The 15,767-nt window shown below is 32.1% G+C and overlaps 2 protein-coding genes across 2 annotated transcripts; one reads left to right on the plus strand and one right to left on the minus strand.

The window, feature by feature from the left end:
- On the minus strand, nucleotides 45-2,950 carry LOC109710304 (probable terpene synthase 2). The gene is made up of 7 exons (XM_020232814.1): nucleotides 2,804-2,950; nucleotides 2,108-2,372; nucleotides 1,628-2,003; nucleotides 1,332-1,550; nucleotides 1,026-1,164; nucleotides 646-894; nucleotides 45-356 (listed from the first exon to the last, which is right to left on the minus strand). Exons 1-7 carry the CDS (start codon nucleotides 2,948-2,950, stop codon nucleotides 66-68), a joined length of 1,686 nt encoding a protein of 561 aa, XP_020088403.1. The 3' UTR covers nucleotides 45-65.
- Nucleotides 13,861-15,767, plus strand: LOC109710305 (uncharacterized protein At4g15970-like). The gene is made up of 3 exons (XM_020232815.1): nucleotides 13,861-14,070; nucleotides 14,345-14,710; nucleotides 15,073-15,767. The coding sequence occupies exons 1-3, from the start codon at nucleotides 13,861-13,863 to the stop codon at nucleotides 15,535-15,537; spliced, it is 1,041 nt and encodes a 346-aa protein (XP_020088404.1). The 3' UTR covers nucleotides 15,538-15,767.

The following is a 15,767-nucleotide window of genomic DNA, read 5'->3' on the forward strand; positions in this document are numbered from 1 at the left end:
ATTTCTAACAAAGAACAAGGATAAAGATAAATGTAGAAGACAATGTTAACTCATGAGAAACCTCCTCAGAATGAGATAGGTTTGACTAACACCAGCTCAATGTATTCTTTCAGCAGATGAACATTCGTGTATTTGTCGCACTCTCTGTAAAGAATTTCCATCATGCGCGCAAGATTGACGTATGGCATGAGTAAGGAAGTTGGTAAGCAAGTCAACTTCAAGTACTCGTGATTTGTATCTTTCCACGCATCTTCGATCATCTTCAGAAGAGTTTCGCTCGCCTCTTCGAGTGATGCGTTGTTTTCTTTCATGTAGCAGGTTACTGCTGTTGCAACATTGTTTCTACCTGTCTCAAACTACATATAATACCAACTTCGAGTCAATGTATACTTAATTTTTCTTAAGCTAGAAGTATATAACTAAAAACTGGTGCTGAAATAGAAACAAGGCTATCCTGTTGTCACTAGTGATTAGTTAGTCCAAATAAATTCTCAGAGCTTTAGTCATTTTGGTGTTAAACACATCTGAATGTACTGTTATATATGGTATAGGTTTACTAAAATGGATCATCAGCTCTCACTTTATCAAATGTTATGAATGAGTTCTTAATCAAAGAAACAAATCATGAGATTAATTAATTAATACCTCATGGCCTACAACATCATCAAGGAGACGGCAGATCGTTGCGATGGCCTTCGCGATTTTAGGGTTGCTTGATGCCCACTTGAATGCCTCTTCTGTGGCTTCTGGTCCCATGCCCAAGAAAGAAGCACAACCAAGTGCCATGTATAAGCAAGTAAATAGGGTTATCTGAAGATGATCCTGTAATGGTGGTACATATTTTTCATCTCGCCATTTTGTCTCCTGAAGCATCCCCTGAGTTCCCTTCTTAATCTACCAATGAATTAATTACGATTACTTGTATCAGTGTTTTGTCGACAAGCTAGTCCTTTTCTTTAAATCCTCTAAAACTAAAGCCCAATTAAGTTATAGTACTAGGATGTTATACAATACATATCATATACCATCTCTACGATGTAGTTCACGCGGTATGATTTCCCTTCGGGCGCTAACTCTTTCTCACTTTCCTTCACTGTTCCAAACAACACACGAATAAGGAGTTCGTAGCATTCTCCTAACCCTGCAGCGGCCTTCTCATCCCATCTGTAGACACCAGTTTGATTCAGCCATGAGTAACACAATCTACAGTTCTACACTGGTAGAGCTGTTATCTATAGATAAGAAATTTCATTTGATCAATCACATGAAATTTGATATGTTGTAATAAATGCTTAGCACGCGTATATAAGTTGCGTAAGTAGCACAAGAACCTCTGAATAACATCTGTCAATGGTTGGAGCTCTTCTAGCGTGCCATAGCTATCATATGTATCGTCTATTAGCGAGAACAACTTCATGAATTTAGCCATCATCATTCTAGCCCTCGAGTAGTATGGCTCATAGTATACTCCTAGTACCCAAAAATAGCATTCCACCATCCTGTCCCTCGCATACGTTAACTTTGTCTTCACACCGAGGTCGTGATACCACCTTCACACAGAAGGAATTTATAGGTATATGTATATATAGTAACTAAATAGAAGATATAGATTTATTTGTCGACTTACAATGACAGATTCTTGACCTCTTCGCGGTGAAGTGACTGTAATAGGTGAAAGTCTAACTTAGCAAGTTCGAGTATGACGTCATTGCGCGCCTCATCATCGTCTTCATATAGAGAGATATAAAGCCTTGCTTCTAGCCTCTTCATTCTCCTATGCGAAGGAACTTCGAGAGCATGTAGTACCTTCTTCGCAAGAGGTTTTTCGAGTCTGTCTACGAGGGACTTCAAGTGAGTAGTAGTGAAGATGATTGCTTCGTCTAACAACTCCTCTCCAGGCAAAGCGAGATAAGCTGCTTCATATAAGCTAAGCAAGCCCTTGACATCACTTTGCAAAGATGAGCTGAAACTCCCCTTTTCATCTCTAAACTTGTTAAAAACATCTGCATGTACATCAAAGAAGAGTTTTTAAAAGAGCTTCTGTGCATGTTGGTAGCAGTATAGTATTTCAAGGCAATGTCTTGTAGATAGTATATATATGGGTTACCGCAGGAAACATAGTAGCGATGCTGTCTCAATAATCGGAATCGAAGTGCGGTTGCATTCAGATCTCCATGATCACTTAGAGTGTTCTCATTGAGCTTGCTTAGTGACTCGGTAATCTCCTCTTCAAAGTGATAAGCCACCCCGAGGCGTTGTAGAGAATCAATCATGTCCATTTGTGAGGGAGGATCAGCGGCAATATTGTGTAACATAACTTTTACTTCCTTGATTAGTTCATCGACCCTTTGTTTAATCCATGTCTCAGATTTCTGCAAAAGAATAGCAAGATTTTGTGAGCATCATACATGAGACAAATCTAGGACAAGTGATTTTAGAGATTTTAGAAGAAATAAAGAGAAATTTTGAAAAACATGTAAATTTCATTTCGTAATGAAAGTAATAGTCGAGAGCAAGATCAAGTCAAGAAACCATGAAGCTCAGATGTTACACTCTTAGATCAATATATACTTCAATTACGCAAATTTGATGAATTAAGGACAACCTATAATAATGATAGCGACAAATCATCAAATTTGGTTTCTCAGATTCTTAATATATTTTAAATTATATTTAACAATATCAACTGGAAAGCATTAGATATCCTTCATCAAAATGAATTATGAGGAAAGGGGACTACATCATCACAAAACAAAAAAAAAAAAAAAACATGAAACGAAATATATGTTTTAGTCATGCATGCCTTGTGTGTCTGAGTTAAAAAAGGGTGCTTGAGGAAGTATTCGGCCCAAACACTTGGTTGATAATCTACGCTATGCCGATCGACGTCGACGACTTCGAGATCCTTATTTGCAATTGAGGAATTGTTCGAGGACACAATAGAATCCATCTCACCACCTATATTTGATTAATACCACAAGATCTCTCTTCTTCCTTAATGTGTTCTATGTTTTGAGTGCATGTTAAATGTAATCTTTGGGTTCATGCACCTATTTATAGTATTTGAGAACTAGAACTCCAATCCATATTAAGTACGATAAAGTGATGTACTAGCTTGTTATTATGATATCCTTCTGTTTTTCTTTGACATATTTGTCTACATCCAGAGAAAAGAATTAAATTATGAAACTGCCTAAGTACTTGAACCATGCAGATTACCTAATATTTTAATGGCAATATGTAATGCTGGAATGTTTCTTACCACCCACCAACTAATGTCTCGTGTATCTTAATTACGTACATAATAGTGTTTAGTTGGGAATTGCTATCTCGTGATTAAAAATAATATTAATTATTTACTCCAGTTTTTATTTCTACTGCATTTTAAATATCGAAAAAAATTATCCAGTAATAATGTTTGTGCCATTGGAATTTTTCTTTATGATTGCAATTAAGCTAGAAGTATAATTTTAGCCATTATTTGTTATGATCTAAGGCCTTAATAACCATTATTTTTTATGATAGTATGTTATACCTACGAGATTATTATTATTGCTTATTAGTTCAAGAAAAATGATTTAAAGGCTAGCTAAATACAATATGTCTTTTTAGAAATTTGGTCATACTCCTTATTTTAAAATACTGCAAAATTTTTGAACAAATTAAAATAATATGCTGAACAAAATATTCATACATTGGAAATAGGAATACTATTATTCACGTATTGAGGCAAATATGTAATAAAAGAGCTGCCAAATTGGGCCAATTTGCATAAAAAATCCACTAGTTTTGGGCTTTTGCAAAACCGGGCCACAATTTTCGTTTTTGCAGATTCGGTCCGCTTTTTCAAAAAGATGACCAAACTACCCCTCTTTCAAAATTCATAAGAAGTACATGCATTAATTATCTTGAAAAATGCAGCTGATAAGTCATTATTACAGTTACCTTTTTCTTGGAAAATGAAATTCTTATTAACATACAAATAAAAAACTTCAAATAATAAAAGTAAAAAAGAAAGAATGGAATACACCTTAAATAGTGCAACATCGTTTCAAATTGTGCAATATTTCTTCCAAATAGTGTAATATTTGTATAAACAGTGCAATGTTTGCACAATTTATATAATGTTGCACAATTTTTTATACTAAATTACGAATAATATAGTATACTACGGGCAAATAATATAACGTATTACAATATACTATAAAAATCATGTATTATATGTATAAACGGTGAATATTTTACACTATTTGTACAAATATTTACACTATTTGCATAGATGTTACACTATTATGAGATAATGTTGCACCATTTAGATGTTATGTTGCACTCTTTCTTTTTAAAAATTAAAGTGCATTGTATATTAAATAAAGTGTTAAATTTCTTGGAAATGACAACTGCTAAGTCATAATTACATGTACCTTTCTCGAGAGACGAGATCCTCATTTAATTAAGATAAAATAAAAAATAAATTATCATTAATATAATGAAAGATTGCAACATTATAATGAAATAGTGCAATATTCTCTCTAATGTTACACCATTTAAAAGGATGTTGCACTATTTGAGAGAATGTTGCACTTTTTCATCTTATTAACAATACTTTACTTTTTGTATTTTGTCTTAAATGAGTATTCTTGTCTCTCGAGAAAGGTACATGCAATTATGACTTAGCAGTTGTCATTTCCAAGAAATTGCACTCTTTATTTAATAGATAAATACTTTAATTTTTAAAAAGAAAGAGTGCAACATACCATCTAAATGGTACAACATTTTCTTATAATAGTGCAATAAATATACAAATGGTGTAAATATTTATACAAATAGTGCAAAATATGCACCGTTTATAATATAATGTATGATTTTTATAGTATTTTGTGATATGTTATATTATTTTCGTATTATTTTCACGTAATATATTGTATTATTCATAATTTTGTATAAAAAATCATTCAATATGTGTATTAACGATGCATATATTGCACTATTTATATAAATATTGCACTATTTGGAAGAGAATGTTGTACTATTTGAGACTATGTTACACTCTTTAAGAGGATGTTGCACTCTTTCATTGTATTAATGATATTTTATTTTTTATTTTATCTTAATTAAATGAGGATTCTCGTTTCTCGAGAAAGGTACATGTAATTATGACCTATCAGTTGTTATTTTCAAGAAATTTAACACTTTATTTAATATACAATATACTTTAATTTTTAAAAAGAAAGAGTGCAACATAACATCTAAATGGTGCAACATTATCTCATAATAGTGCAACATCTATGCAAATGGTGTAAATTTTTGTACAAATAGTGCAAAATATTCACCGTTTATACATATAATGCATGATTTTTATAGTATATTTTAATATGTTATATTATTTTCGTATTATTTTCACGTAATATATTATATTATTCGTAATTTTGTATAAAAATTATGCAATATGTGTATTAACGATGCATATATTGCACTATTTACATAAATATTGCACTATTTGAAAGAGAATGTTGCACTATTTGAGACTATGTTACACTCTTTAAGAGGATGTTGCACTCTTTCATTGTATTAATGATATTTTATTTTTTATTTTATCTTAATTAAATAAGGATCTCGTCTCTCGAGAAAGGTACATGTAATTATGACTTAGCAGTTGTCATTTCCAAAAAATTTAACACTTTATCTAATATACAATGCACTTTAATATTTAAAAAGAAAGAGTGCAACATAACATCTAAATGGTGCAACATTATCTCATAATAGTGTAACATTTATGCAAATAGTGTAAATATTTGTACAAATAGTGTAAAATATTCACCGTTTATACATATAATACATGATTTTTATAGTATATTGTAATACGTTATATTATTTGCCCGTAGTATACTATATTATTCGTAATTTAGTATAAAAAATTGTGCAACATTATATAAATTGTGCAAATATTGCACTGTTTATACAAATATTACACTATTTGGAAGAAATATTGCACAATTTGAAACGATGTTGCACTATTTAAGGTGTATTCTATTCTTTCTTTTTTACTTTTATTATTTGAAGTTTTTTATTTGTATGTTAATGAGAATTTTATTTTCCAAGAAAAAGGTAATTGTAATAATGACTTGTCAGCTGCATTTTTCAAGATAATTAATGCATGTATTTCTTATGAATTTTGAAAGAGGGATAGTTTGGTCATCTTTTTGAAAAAGTGGATCGAATCTGCAAAAACGAAAAAGGTGGCCATGTTTTGCAAAAGCTCAAAACTAGTGGATTTTTTATGCAAATTGGCCAATTTTATTTATAGAAAGCCATGCCTGGGTGTACATTCTAGACTTTCCACTTTTAGGGTTCTAAAAAACCTCTCATTGGATTTTTAGTAAAGAAAAAAAAGGGAAAAACTTTAAATACCACCCCTATGGTTTCATACTTTTTCATTTTTAATACCCTGTGGTTTAAAGTGTATCAATTTAGTGGCATGTAGTTTCATTTTTATTTTTTTATAATCGATTTCACTAATTTTTTCGTTAAATCAATGATAAAGCTAAAACTAAAGGATACTAAAATGAATATTCGATAAATCTAAGTGAAGTGTCTAAAGTTTTTTATATATAATTTAATGAAATATTAACGAAAAAGTTGACGAAAAGATAAAATGAAACCACAGGACACTAGTTTGATGCACTGTAAACCATATGATACTAAAGCGAGAAAATGCGAAATCACAGGAGTAGTATTTGAAGTTTACACAAAAAAAATTGCTAAGAGTTTAGAATATATAAGATTTACACCTAGGCTCCACGTGCATTAGTAGCATTGCTCATTTTATTTTGTTATACCTCACCTATATCTCAATATCACTTAATTACTTGCATGGTAAGATTGAATATTTTAATTGGGTGATGGTTACAATTCGCTATGATAGAGATTATATTTATGTGTAAAATAATAATTATAGTAGCCGAAAGGAAATAATAAAAGAGTGTTATATCAGCGCATATAAAAAGTTGTGAAATTTGTACGTAGGCAAAATATTTTTGTGTTATTTCATCAGCTAAATACTGCCTTGTTGTTACTCCCTTATTTAGAGTGCATTTTTATTGTACTTGTGAGTTCATAATTAGTGAAGATCCAAAGAGGTGACAATAAAACGGTTGGTGTTGTTGAATCAATCCAGTTGTTTATATCTCATTTAAGAACAATTAATTGGAGCTGTAAACTGTTTCATGTTGACCAATGTCATTTACTTCCTTAATTGTGTAAAGTACGAGATCTGATCTGCAGATATATGATGCGGATTGTGGAAGTTACTGCTTTGGGTAAGACCCAGCTTTTTTTTTTCTTTTTTTTTCTTTTTTTTAACCCTAGATCTTTTCTTACCATTTGGACTTTGCTAATTTTTTTCTTTTACTTTCAAGCAAAAATTAGAATAAAATTTTAATGTCCGAAATAGAAGCTCTAATTAAATTGTTGCATTATATTTCTCTTTGTTTGATAGAGTCTTAGAAAAATGCATTATAACCAACTCATTGTGATGCAAGCAACTGATTTTATAAACCAAAATAAAATATTTTTTTGTTATATATATATATACTTTCTCATCATATATAATGCAATTTTTCTGTAACTCCACACACAGGCTAAATTAAAGATTAATTAGCAGACAATCTAAACTTTTGATAGTGTTCTATTACAATTCGTGTCCTTACTTGCAGCAGTTTGGTAGAAATATTAGTGGCTGCACCCGGTGCTTGCATCCATCCACGCGTATGTGTAATATATGAGCCCTCTCTTGATCCCTTCTCCACTTTAATATTTGGACAGTTTGATTGAAGTATGAAATAGATGAAGGACATACACTTTTAGAGTTGTTGTGCTCCTAATAGTACAGTAGTCTTGCTCATACTATAGTATTATTAATAATATATTATATATAATATTATATATTATATATAGGAGAGAGAGAGAGAGCGAGAGAGAGAGAGAGAGAGAGGAGAGTTCGGTCTATATTTTTATGAGATTGGCTCCCTTATTCATAAGTTTTCGTCCTTATAATTTATTCTATAATTATTCTTCATCCGGTTAGATCGTACTATTTAACCAACTACCCACTCAAACCTGGGATCACCATATCTTAACGACAACATTCCATCAATCAAAGGTTAAAAAATTTATGGTACAAAGGGAGGTCTATATATACTATTCCGGTGGGTTTTTACACCGTTTTTCGAGTTATTTCATGGCGGATTACAGACACATCCTGTTCAGGATAACTGTGTTTGCGTTAATCGCCTATGTAATCTAGTCGTGTAATTGTAGCATTACAAATCAATAGGATTACATCCGAAAATATGTTACGGGAGGGTCACGTGTATCCTTGATTACTGAACCGTTAAATATACATATTATGTAAAGATGACCATTTTACCCATCCAAAACTCCAAATATATTAACGTAGCATTATTTCTTCATCTCTCTCAATCGCTTTCCCCCCGCGGGTCTCTCTAGTGCACGCCGCTTTCTCTCGCTCTCTCTCTACTTCGAGCCTCTCTCTCTCTCTTTTCTCTCTCTTCTCTGCCTCTCTCTCTGTGCACGACACCTATCATTTCTATTGGTGTCGCCTCTCCAGTATTCATCATGATCTCCTTCATCCATTCGTCATTTTTCGGGTAAACAAATAATATTCAAATGACCAACAAGGCAATTTGGGTTGGAAAAAATATAGCTTTTTATGTCGGATTGACTAAATTTATAAACTGAACCAACATATTAACGCTTAACCCTTTAATCTAGTATTACAGTTACTGCTATTAAACTAAACGCGCTATGGCCGCGATCAGTAGTAATCTACGCGAAATCCAAAAGTACTGCGATATGTCGAGATAACTTTGGTAATATTTTACATAACTCAAACTAAACGGGCCCTTAGAGTATAGTAGCCCCCGCTATATATATTTATATTTAATTATGTTACTATATTCAATAGTCGACGTCCTTGGTACCGTATGCAGTTTTTCAGCGTTGGGCATGAAAGGATATGCGGATGGTTAGTGGTCCGCCTATGGTTGAGTGGGTGGTTGGTTTTTACTAGTATAATCTATACGGGTGAAATGATCAACAGGTAGATTAACGGGTAGAAAACTACAATGATACCAAGCGCTTGGTACTATCGCATAGTATAGTAGCCGAAACGTCTATATATAATAATATATATATATATATATATATGATATATATATATAATATTATAGTAGTTGAGCTAGATACCCTATGATAGCCAACCGGAGCTTCGTTGCCACGCATTTGTTTTCGATGATAGAGCCTCCACATCGACGATTCGCACCGTTCATGAACATGATCTATATCATTCAAGTGTTTAGAAATCAAATTTATACATTTTCGATTTGTTCTCTTATTCATCGAATAGAAACAAAAATGTAAACTTGCTGAAAAATGAAATATTCTTTAAAAATAATGATAGATCTATTTAATCGAGATCAAGAGTATAGATCTTGTTTTACATAGTTTAACGAATTTCTAAAGGAAAAATATAATTGATTGGATATTTTTTATGCCGTTAACCGGAGGCAAAACGTCTATTTCGACCATAAATTACAAAAATTTTGAAAACTTTGATCATATAGGCAAATGATGTCGAAAAATGAAAACTTTGATTTCTAAACACGTAAAATGCGTATAGATCCATGTATCAACTTGTGCCGATCGCGATTTAAACTTTATCCATCGAAACAAAAAACGGTGGATACGGCGGAGCCCATTTGCTATACGATAGTATTCTAATTCAACTCTCTCTCCATCTCTCTCGTCTTCTCTCTCTCTCTTCTCTCTCTCTCTCATATATTATATATATAGTCCGGCTACTATACTTTTATGAGTACGATCGCCCTCGTACTCATAAGTTGTTTTCGATGATAGAGCTTCTGAATCGACGATCCATACCGTCAAACATTATCTAGAACATTTAAAACTTATAGAAATTAAATTTCATAATTTTTCGACATTATTTACCTTACGATCAAAAGTTCACAAAATTGACAATTTTTAACGGCCGGTATGGAATACTTACTAGTTTAACGGTATAATAGAATTGGAATAGATTGAATTTTTAATAGAAAATTCTATTCACTACCTAGATAAAGATCAATAACTCTGATCTTAAATTGAAGGATCCGATCATCCATTTTTAGGACAATGTTCGATTTTGACCGTTCATTTTATGCCCGTTTGATGGACTTTATTATGATTTCAAAAAATTATGAAATTTATTTTTAGAAGTTTCAAATATTCTAGATCATATTTAACGGAGTGGATTATCGATTCGGAAGTCTCATTATCAAAAATAACTTATGAGTATGAAGGCCCTAATACTCATAATAGTATAGTAGCCCTACTCTATAAATATAGGGAAAACTTTAAAAACCCCCCTGTGGTTTCGTAGTTTCTCACTTTGCCCCCCTGTGGTTTAAAATGTATCAATTTGCCCCCCTGTGGTTTAATTTTTATCTTTTCGGTAGCTTTTTCGTTAATATTTTATTAAATTATATACAAAAAACTTTAGATACCTATCTAGATTTATCAAATATTTACTTTAGTACCATTTAATTTTAACTTTATTACTGATTTAAGAAAAAAAAAATAATGAAATTGATAAGAAAAAGAAAAAAAAGAAACCATAGGGGGGCAAATTGATACATTTTAAACCACATGGGGGCAAAGTGAGAAACTACGAAACCACATGGAGGTTTTTGAAGTTTTTCCATATATATATATATATATATATATATATATTAACCATGATATGAAACGAAAATTGATGGAAATATTTATTAGTAAAAATGGTAATTTTCACAAAGAAATTAGGAAGTTTGTAGATTATATTATACCAAAATTAATGGATAGAAATTGCATAATAATAAAATAATAATCATTATTTATTATATATTAAGATGGAAAAATAGAACAAGACATGTGAAGGGATATGAATTAAATAATTTGCATGGGATTAATGAAAGCAACATGCAAATTAANCAAGTTTAACGGAGCCGATCGACGATTCGAAAGTCGCAATATCGAAAATAGGCTGGAAGCACGGAAGGCTCCGTGCTTCCGATAGCATAATAGCCTCACTCTATATATATATATATATATTGTTTCAATTTCTAATTCCTTCTCCAGAATCATTTACTTAATTTAATGAAGCACGTGCGTGCTTAGAAGATGATGTAATTTTGACTCGTGTAAACCAAAGTAGTAAAGATACAACCTTCTCTTTGCTGATTAATTCATTGGCCCAACTGATTTGATTTACCAATCAAATTTCAAATAATTCGGTCAAATTGACATGTCTAAACTTGTTTAATTTACTGATTTAACAAAATTAGATCAAACGAGACACTTGGTTAGGTTCATACTAAACTGAGTTAACTGAAACAAAAAAAGGAAAAGAAAAAGATGCATGTGTGACTTTACCCAAATAAAATTGATCGATTAAATGCATGAGGTTTAATCATTTGATTCATGTGTCTATTTTCACTCTACATTTAATTTTGAATAAATTTGATCCAATTTCTTCTTTCTCTAATTTTAATCGACCTGTCCTGTTTTGAACCCTTAGAATGAGGGACGACGCATCACTCCACTAGGCTATATAGCTAGCACATAATGCAAATGCGAGGTTCCCAGTGAGTCACTCATCCTAATTAGTCTACGTTTTTTATGCGCTATACGTTGTTATCTATATTTTAGATTAAATCAGATCAATTTGCATGACTCAATCTTTAACTTGATTAATTTAGAGTAAAAATGATTGAATCTTCTGAATTTGTGGCGGAACTAATGGCTGAACCAATAAAATTTTGAACCAGTGACATTTATTGGTTATTACCGGTTTCGATTTTTGAAACATTAGTTGTTATGCTTATGACTTTCTTATGCCAAGGGTCTGCTCAAACTACCTTACACAGTCAATATTATCAAGATTAAAAAAAAATCAAAATTTTTAAAAAGAAAGCGAGAAAAGAATGAAGCATCAAAAAGATACTGTAAAACTCACTCATGTGACCGTGACATCAAACTAAAGTTTGGTCACCAGCGCCTAATGTTCAAATTTTAAGTCAAAAAGAGAAAGGGGCACATTTGTGGGTAAATTATTCATTTTTTTAATAAGAAGATGATGCAAAATAAAGGTCTTAAGCTTGCAGTGTTATTTAGCTTTAGCTTGGTTTTTGTATGCATACAAATGAAATATTCGAATATTTTTTTTCCTATTATTCGTTTAGGAAAAAGGAATAATTACAAATAATGAACATGAAATGTGATTGGGGGAATCTGCACCAATATTTTTTTGTTCATTAATTATTTTCTCATAATGGAATGAAGAAGCAGTTAAATTGTCAACATGGGAGCAACCACGTATATATAAATGTGTTGCTTCTTGATATTTATAACTAAACAATATTAATTCTATCAACTTTCCTAATATTTTTTTTTTAAAAAAAAGGAGAAAAAAAGAAGAAGAAGAAGAAAAGTTGTGGTTAGAGCTATAAATTCCACCTTCGCCAACTCTTATGTGCTATTCGAGCATCTATAGAACTATATATAGAGTTGACTAAATGATTTAATTTATATATATATATATATATAGGACATCAAATTAGATAAATGTGGGAAGTAATGAGTTGGCACCTACCATCATGTATGCTTCATTTTCATTTCTTTATCATCTCTTCTTCTTAATTAGTAATGCTAATTTGCACTCCAAATTATTTTCCAAAGTATTATAGAGTTAACTTTTGCAATAAGCTAATTAATTAGTCCGCTTTTGTATTGTGTTTATTAGCTAGCTAGCCCATATGGGCAAACTGATGTGACAAATTTAGTGAAACTCATACAATCTAAAGTTTAAGACTATTAGGTCTGAACTCATTATTTTATATCCAGTCTTTACTCTCTAAATAATTATCTTATGTGGGATTATTCACGTATGAACTCTTTAACAATGCTAGCAATCTTAGCATTAGAGAAATGTAAAGTTTACAACACAAAAAGAGTATAGGATTGCAATCCTTACCTTCTCGAGAAACTTAAAAAATTCTCATTGAACTTTAGTAGTAACTAGTGGAATTACCCACGTATTACGGCGGTCTGATACTATAAAAGATGGAAGATTGATAAAATAAAAATTTTAAAATTTTTTGACCTGTAATGAGACATTAATAAATATAAATAGTATGAGAAAAAAGAGTATAAAGAAATTTTATTTTACTTTTGTTTGGTGAAAGCGATTAGTTTAGATTACAATAAACTATATAAACGCATTAATTGAAAAGTGGATGGGTAGAAAGACGAAGCATCGAGTGGAGATGGGAGGTTGGAAGACGAAGTATCATAAAGTGAGAAGGGGAGAGAAGGCATGGGTGAAAGAGGAACTGCCATATGACAAATTCTGTAGAAAATAATATATAGGTATAGATAGATAGATAATAGAAAAAAAGTATGATAGACTGACAGAGAAATATGTACTGTTAATAAATGATTAAATTGTCGGATTACAATAAAAAAATAATTGCAAAAGCTAGCATTAATTGTTCAAAATTTAATGGTGGCACCGTCCAATTATTCTGCCATCTATCAAATAATACATACGAATTTCAAAATAATATAAAATTAAGTTGGAATAATTTGATGGTCCGAACGTGCAAACCACATGTCACATTAAAATTTTATGATCTTCTCTCTCTCGATTTTTTGTTCCCCTATTCTCTCTCTCTCTCTCTCTCTCTATATCTCCTCACTAGCACATAACTATCTTTCTATTCACTTCCTACTAAGATGATTTTTAACATGAATATGAGCAATTACAAGCTTCAACCCCTCGCCACGTTTCTTCTTGGCGCAGCCACTGCGATAGCCATCATTTTGTTTTTCCTATCACCACAGCAACCTCCAATTCCTAACACCATTATTAGAGAAGCGAATGGGGATAAGATTAATATGGCTCCAAATGCATATGAGGATGTTAACCAAACAAGTATGTCACATAGTACTAACCAGGTTGGTTAAATATGTATGTAACCCTTAATCTGTACTACCATTTCCTTTATCTTTTAATTAATTAAGCATATATGCATGCTCTATATTTTACTTTTTGTTGTTTTGGCGTAATTCGGTAATATGATTATATATAAGTCTGATGTAAGTTTCGAAAGTGTTGTTAATTTGATGAACTATATTTTCACTTTTGATTTCTGAAACTTAAAAACGTACGTAAATGCATGTTTGTATGGATGGTAAATTAAATTTTGTACTGATATACCCACACCAACAGGAAGCAACTTCCCAAGAGTTGTTACAAATTCTAAGAAGAGCAGCTATGGATGATAATACGGTCATAATGACGGTAATTAATGAAGCATGGTCGGCGCCAGGCTCCCTCCTCGACGCCTTCCTGGAGAGCTTCCGCATCGGCGAGCACATTGAGCGTCTCCTGAAACATTTGATCTTTGTCGCGATGGATCGAAAAGCCTATGATAGATGCAGGTCCTTCCACAATCTATGCTTCTTTCTAAAGGTTGAAGGGGTTAACTTTACAAGTGACAAGGTTTACATGAGCAAAGATTACCTTAAGATGATGTGGAGCAGGAATAAGCTCCAGGGAAGGATTCTAGAGATGGGATACAACTTCCTTTTTACGGTATGTATTTGTACGCGCACGCATGTGAGATAGATTATTTGAATTGACGATTAGTATCATTCATTTTTTACTCTGGAGAATTTTAAGTTATTAGAATTCGAAATTCATAATATTTTACAACTTTTGTCGACTACATATGCATCTAGTAGTTTAAACCTCAATAATTGTTTGTATCTAAGTATCTAGTAGTTTAAGAATCAATAATTGTAAAAATTGATTCAATTGTTTTTAAAAAAAAAAACAATAAGATACATAATTTTTGATTTCTAGTAAATTTAAACAGTACTATTGATCATCTCCAATTGCATGAATTGTCAATTCAAAATTGATCAGCTAACAAGAAGAAACACTTGTTCTTATAGGATGTCGACATCGTGTGGTTTCGAAATCCCTTGCGACACATCTCTGTAGCTGCCCACATAACGTTCGCGAGCGACGACTTCTACGGAAACCCCGACGATTTAGCAAACATCGCGAATGGCGGATTCCTCTACGCAAAGTCGACTAAAAACACAATCGAATTCTTCAAGAATTGGTACTCGGCCAGAGAGAGGTACCCTGGTGAGCATGACCAATACGTCTTCAACCAGATCAAGTACGAGTTTTCGTCTCGGTTTCGAGTCACGATTCGATTTCTTGATGCGGTTTATTGCGATGGACTTTGTCATCCTCGAAAGCACTTCGACAAGATTTGCACGTTCCACGTCACGTGCCGCGCCGGCCTTGCGAGTAAGCTTTGTGAACTGAGAAATGTTATTGAGGAGTGGAAGAGGTACAAAGGTGATCAACCACATGAAACACCAAACAATATTGGACACAAAGCTTAAGATTAATGTATCAACAAAAGGCATGGGCATAGAATATTTATGTACTTTTAGGGACTTCCATGCTTTCGTTGGTGAGGTATTTCGTAGATTCTATTATAAGGTACGTAGATATATAGTGTAGCTTGGTTAATTATACATGCATCTGCATATAGATGAGCTCAATCCTAAATCAATTGATGTAAAACTACTTGATTTTGTTTATTTATGCGCCATTGTATTCTTTTTCTTTT

Source organism: Ananas comosus, linkage group 5, assembly GCF_001540865.1.
Source record: "Ananas comosus cultivar F153 linkage group 5, ASM154086v1, whole genome shotgun sequence".
NCBI classification, from domain to species: Eukaryota; Viridiplantae; Streptophyta; class Magnoliopsida; order Poales; family Bromeliaceae; genus Ananas; species Ananas comosus.

Bases quoted from the DNA above. Each gene is read 5' to 3' on its own strand.
- LOC109710305 (XM_020232815.1), top strand. From the start codon at position 13,861: ATGAATATGAGCAATTACAAGCTTCAACCCCTCGCCACGTTTCTTCTT. The intron at 14,071-14,344 runs GTTGGTTAAATA...CCACACCAACAG, and splicing joins TGTCACATAGTACTAACCAG to GAAGCAACTTCCCAAGAGTT. The intron at 14,711-15,072 runs GTATGTATTTGT...TTGTTCTTATAG, and splicing joins GATACAACTTCCTTTTTACG to GATGTCGACATCGTGTGGTT.
- LOC109710304 (XM_020232814.1), bottom strand. From the start codon at position 2,950: ATGGATTCTATTGTGTCCTCGAACAATTCCTCAATTGCAAATAAGGAT. The intron at 2,373-2,803 runs GCATGCATGACT...ATTCTTTTGCAG, and splicing joins TTTTAACTCAGACACACAAG to AAATCTGAGACATGGATTAA. The intron at 357-645 runs GTATTAATTAAT...TATTATATGTAG, and splicing joins ATGATGTTGTAGGCCATGAG to TTTGAGACAGGTAGAAACAA.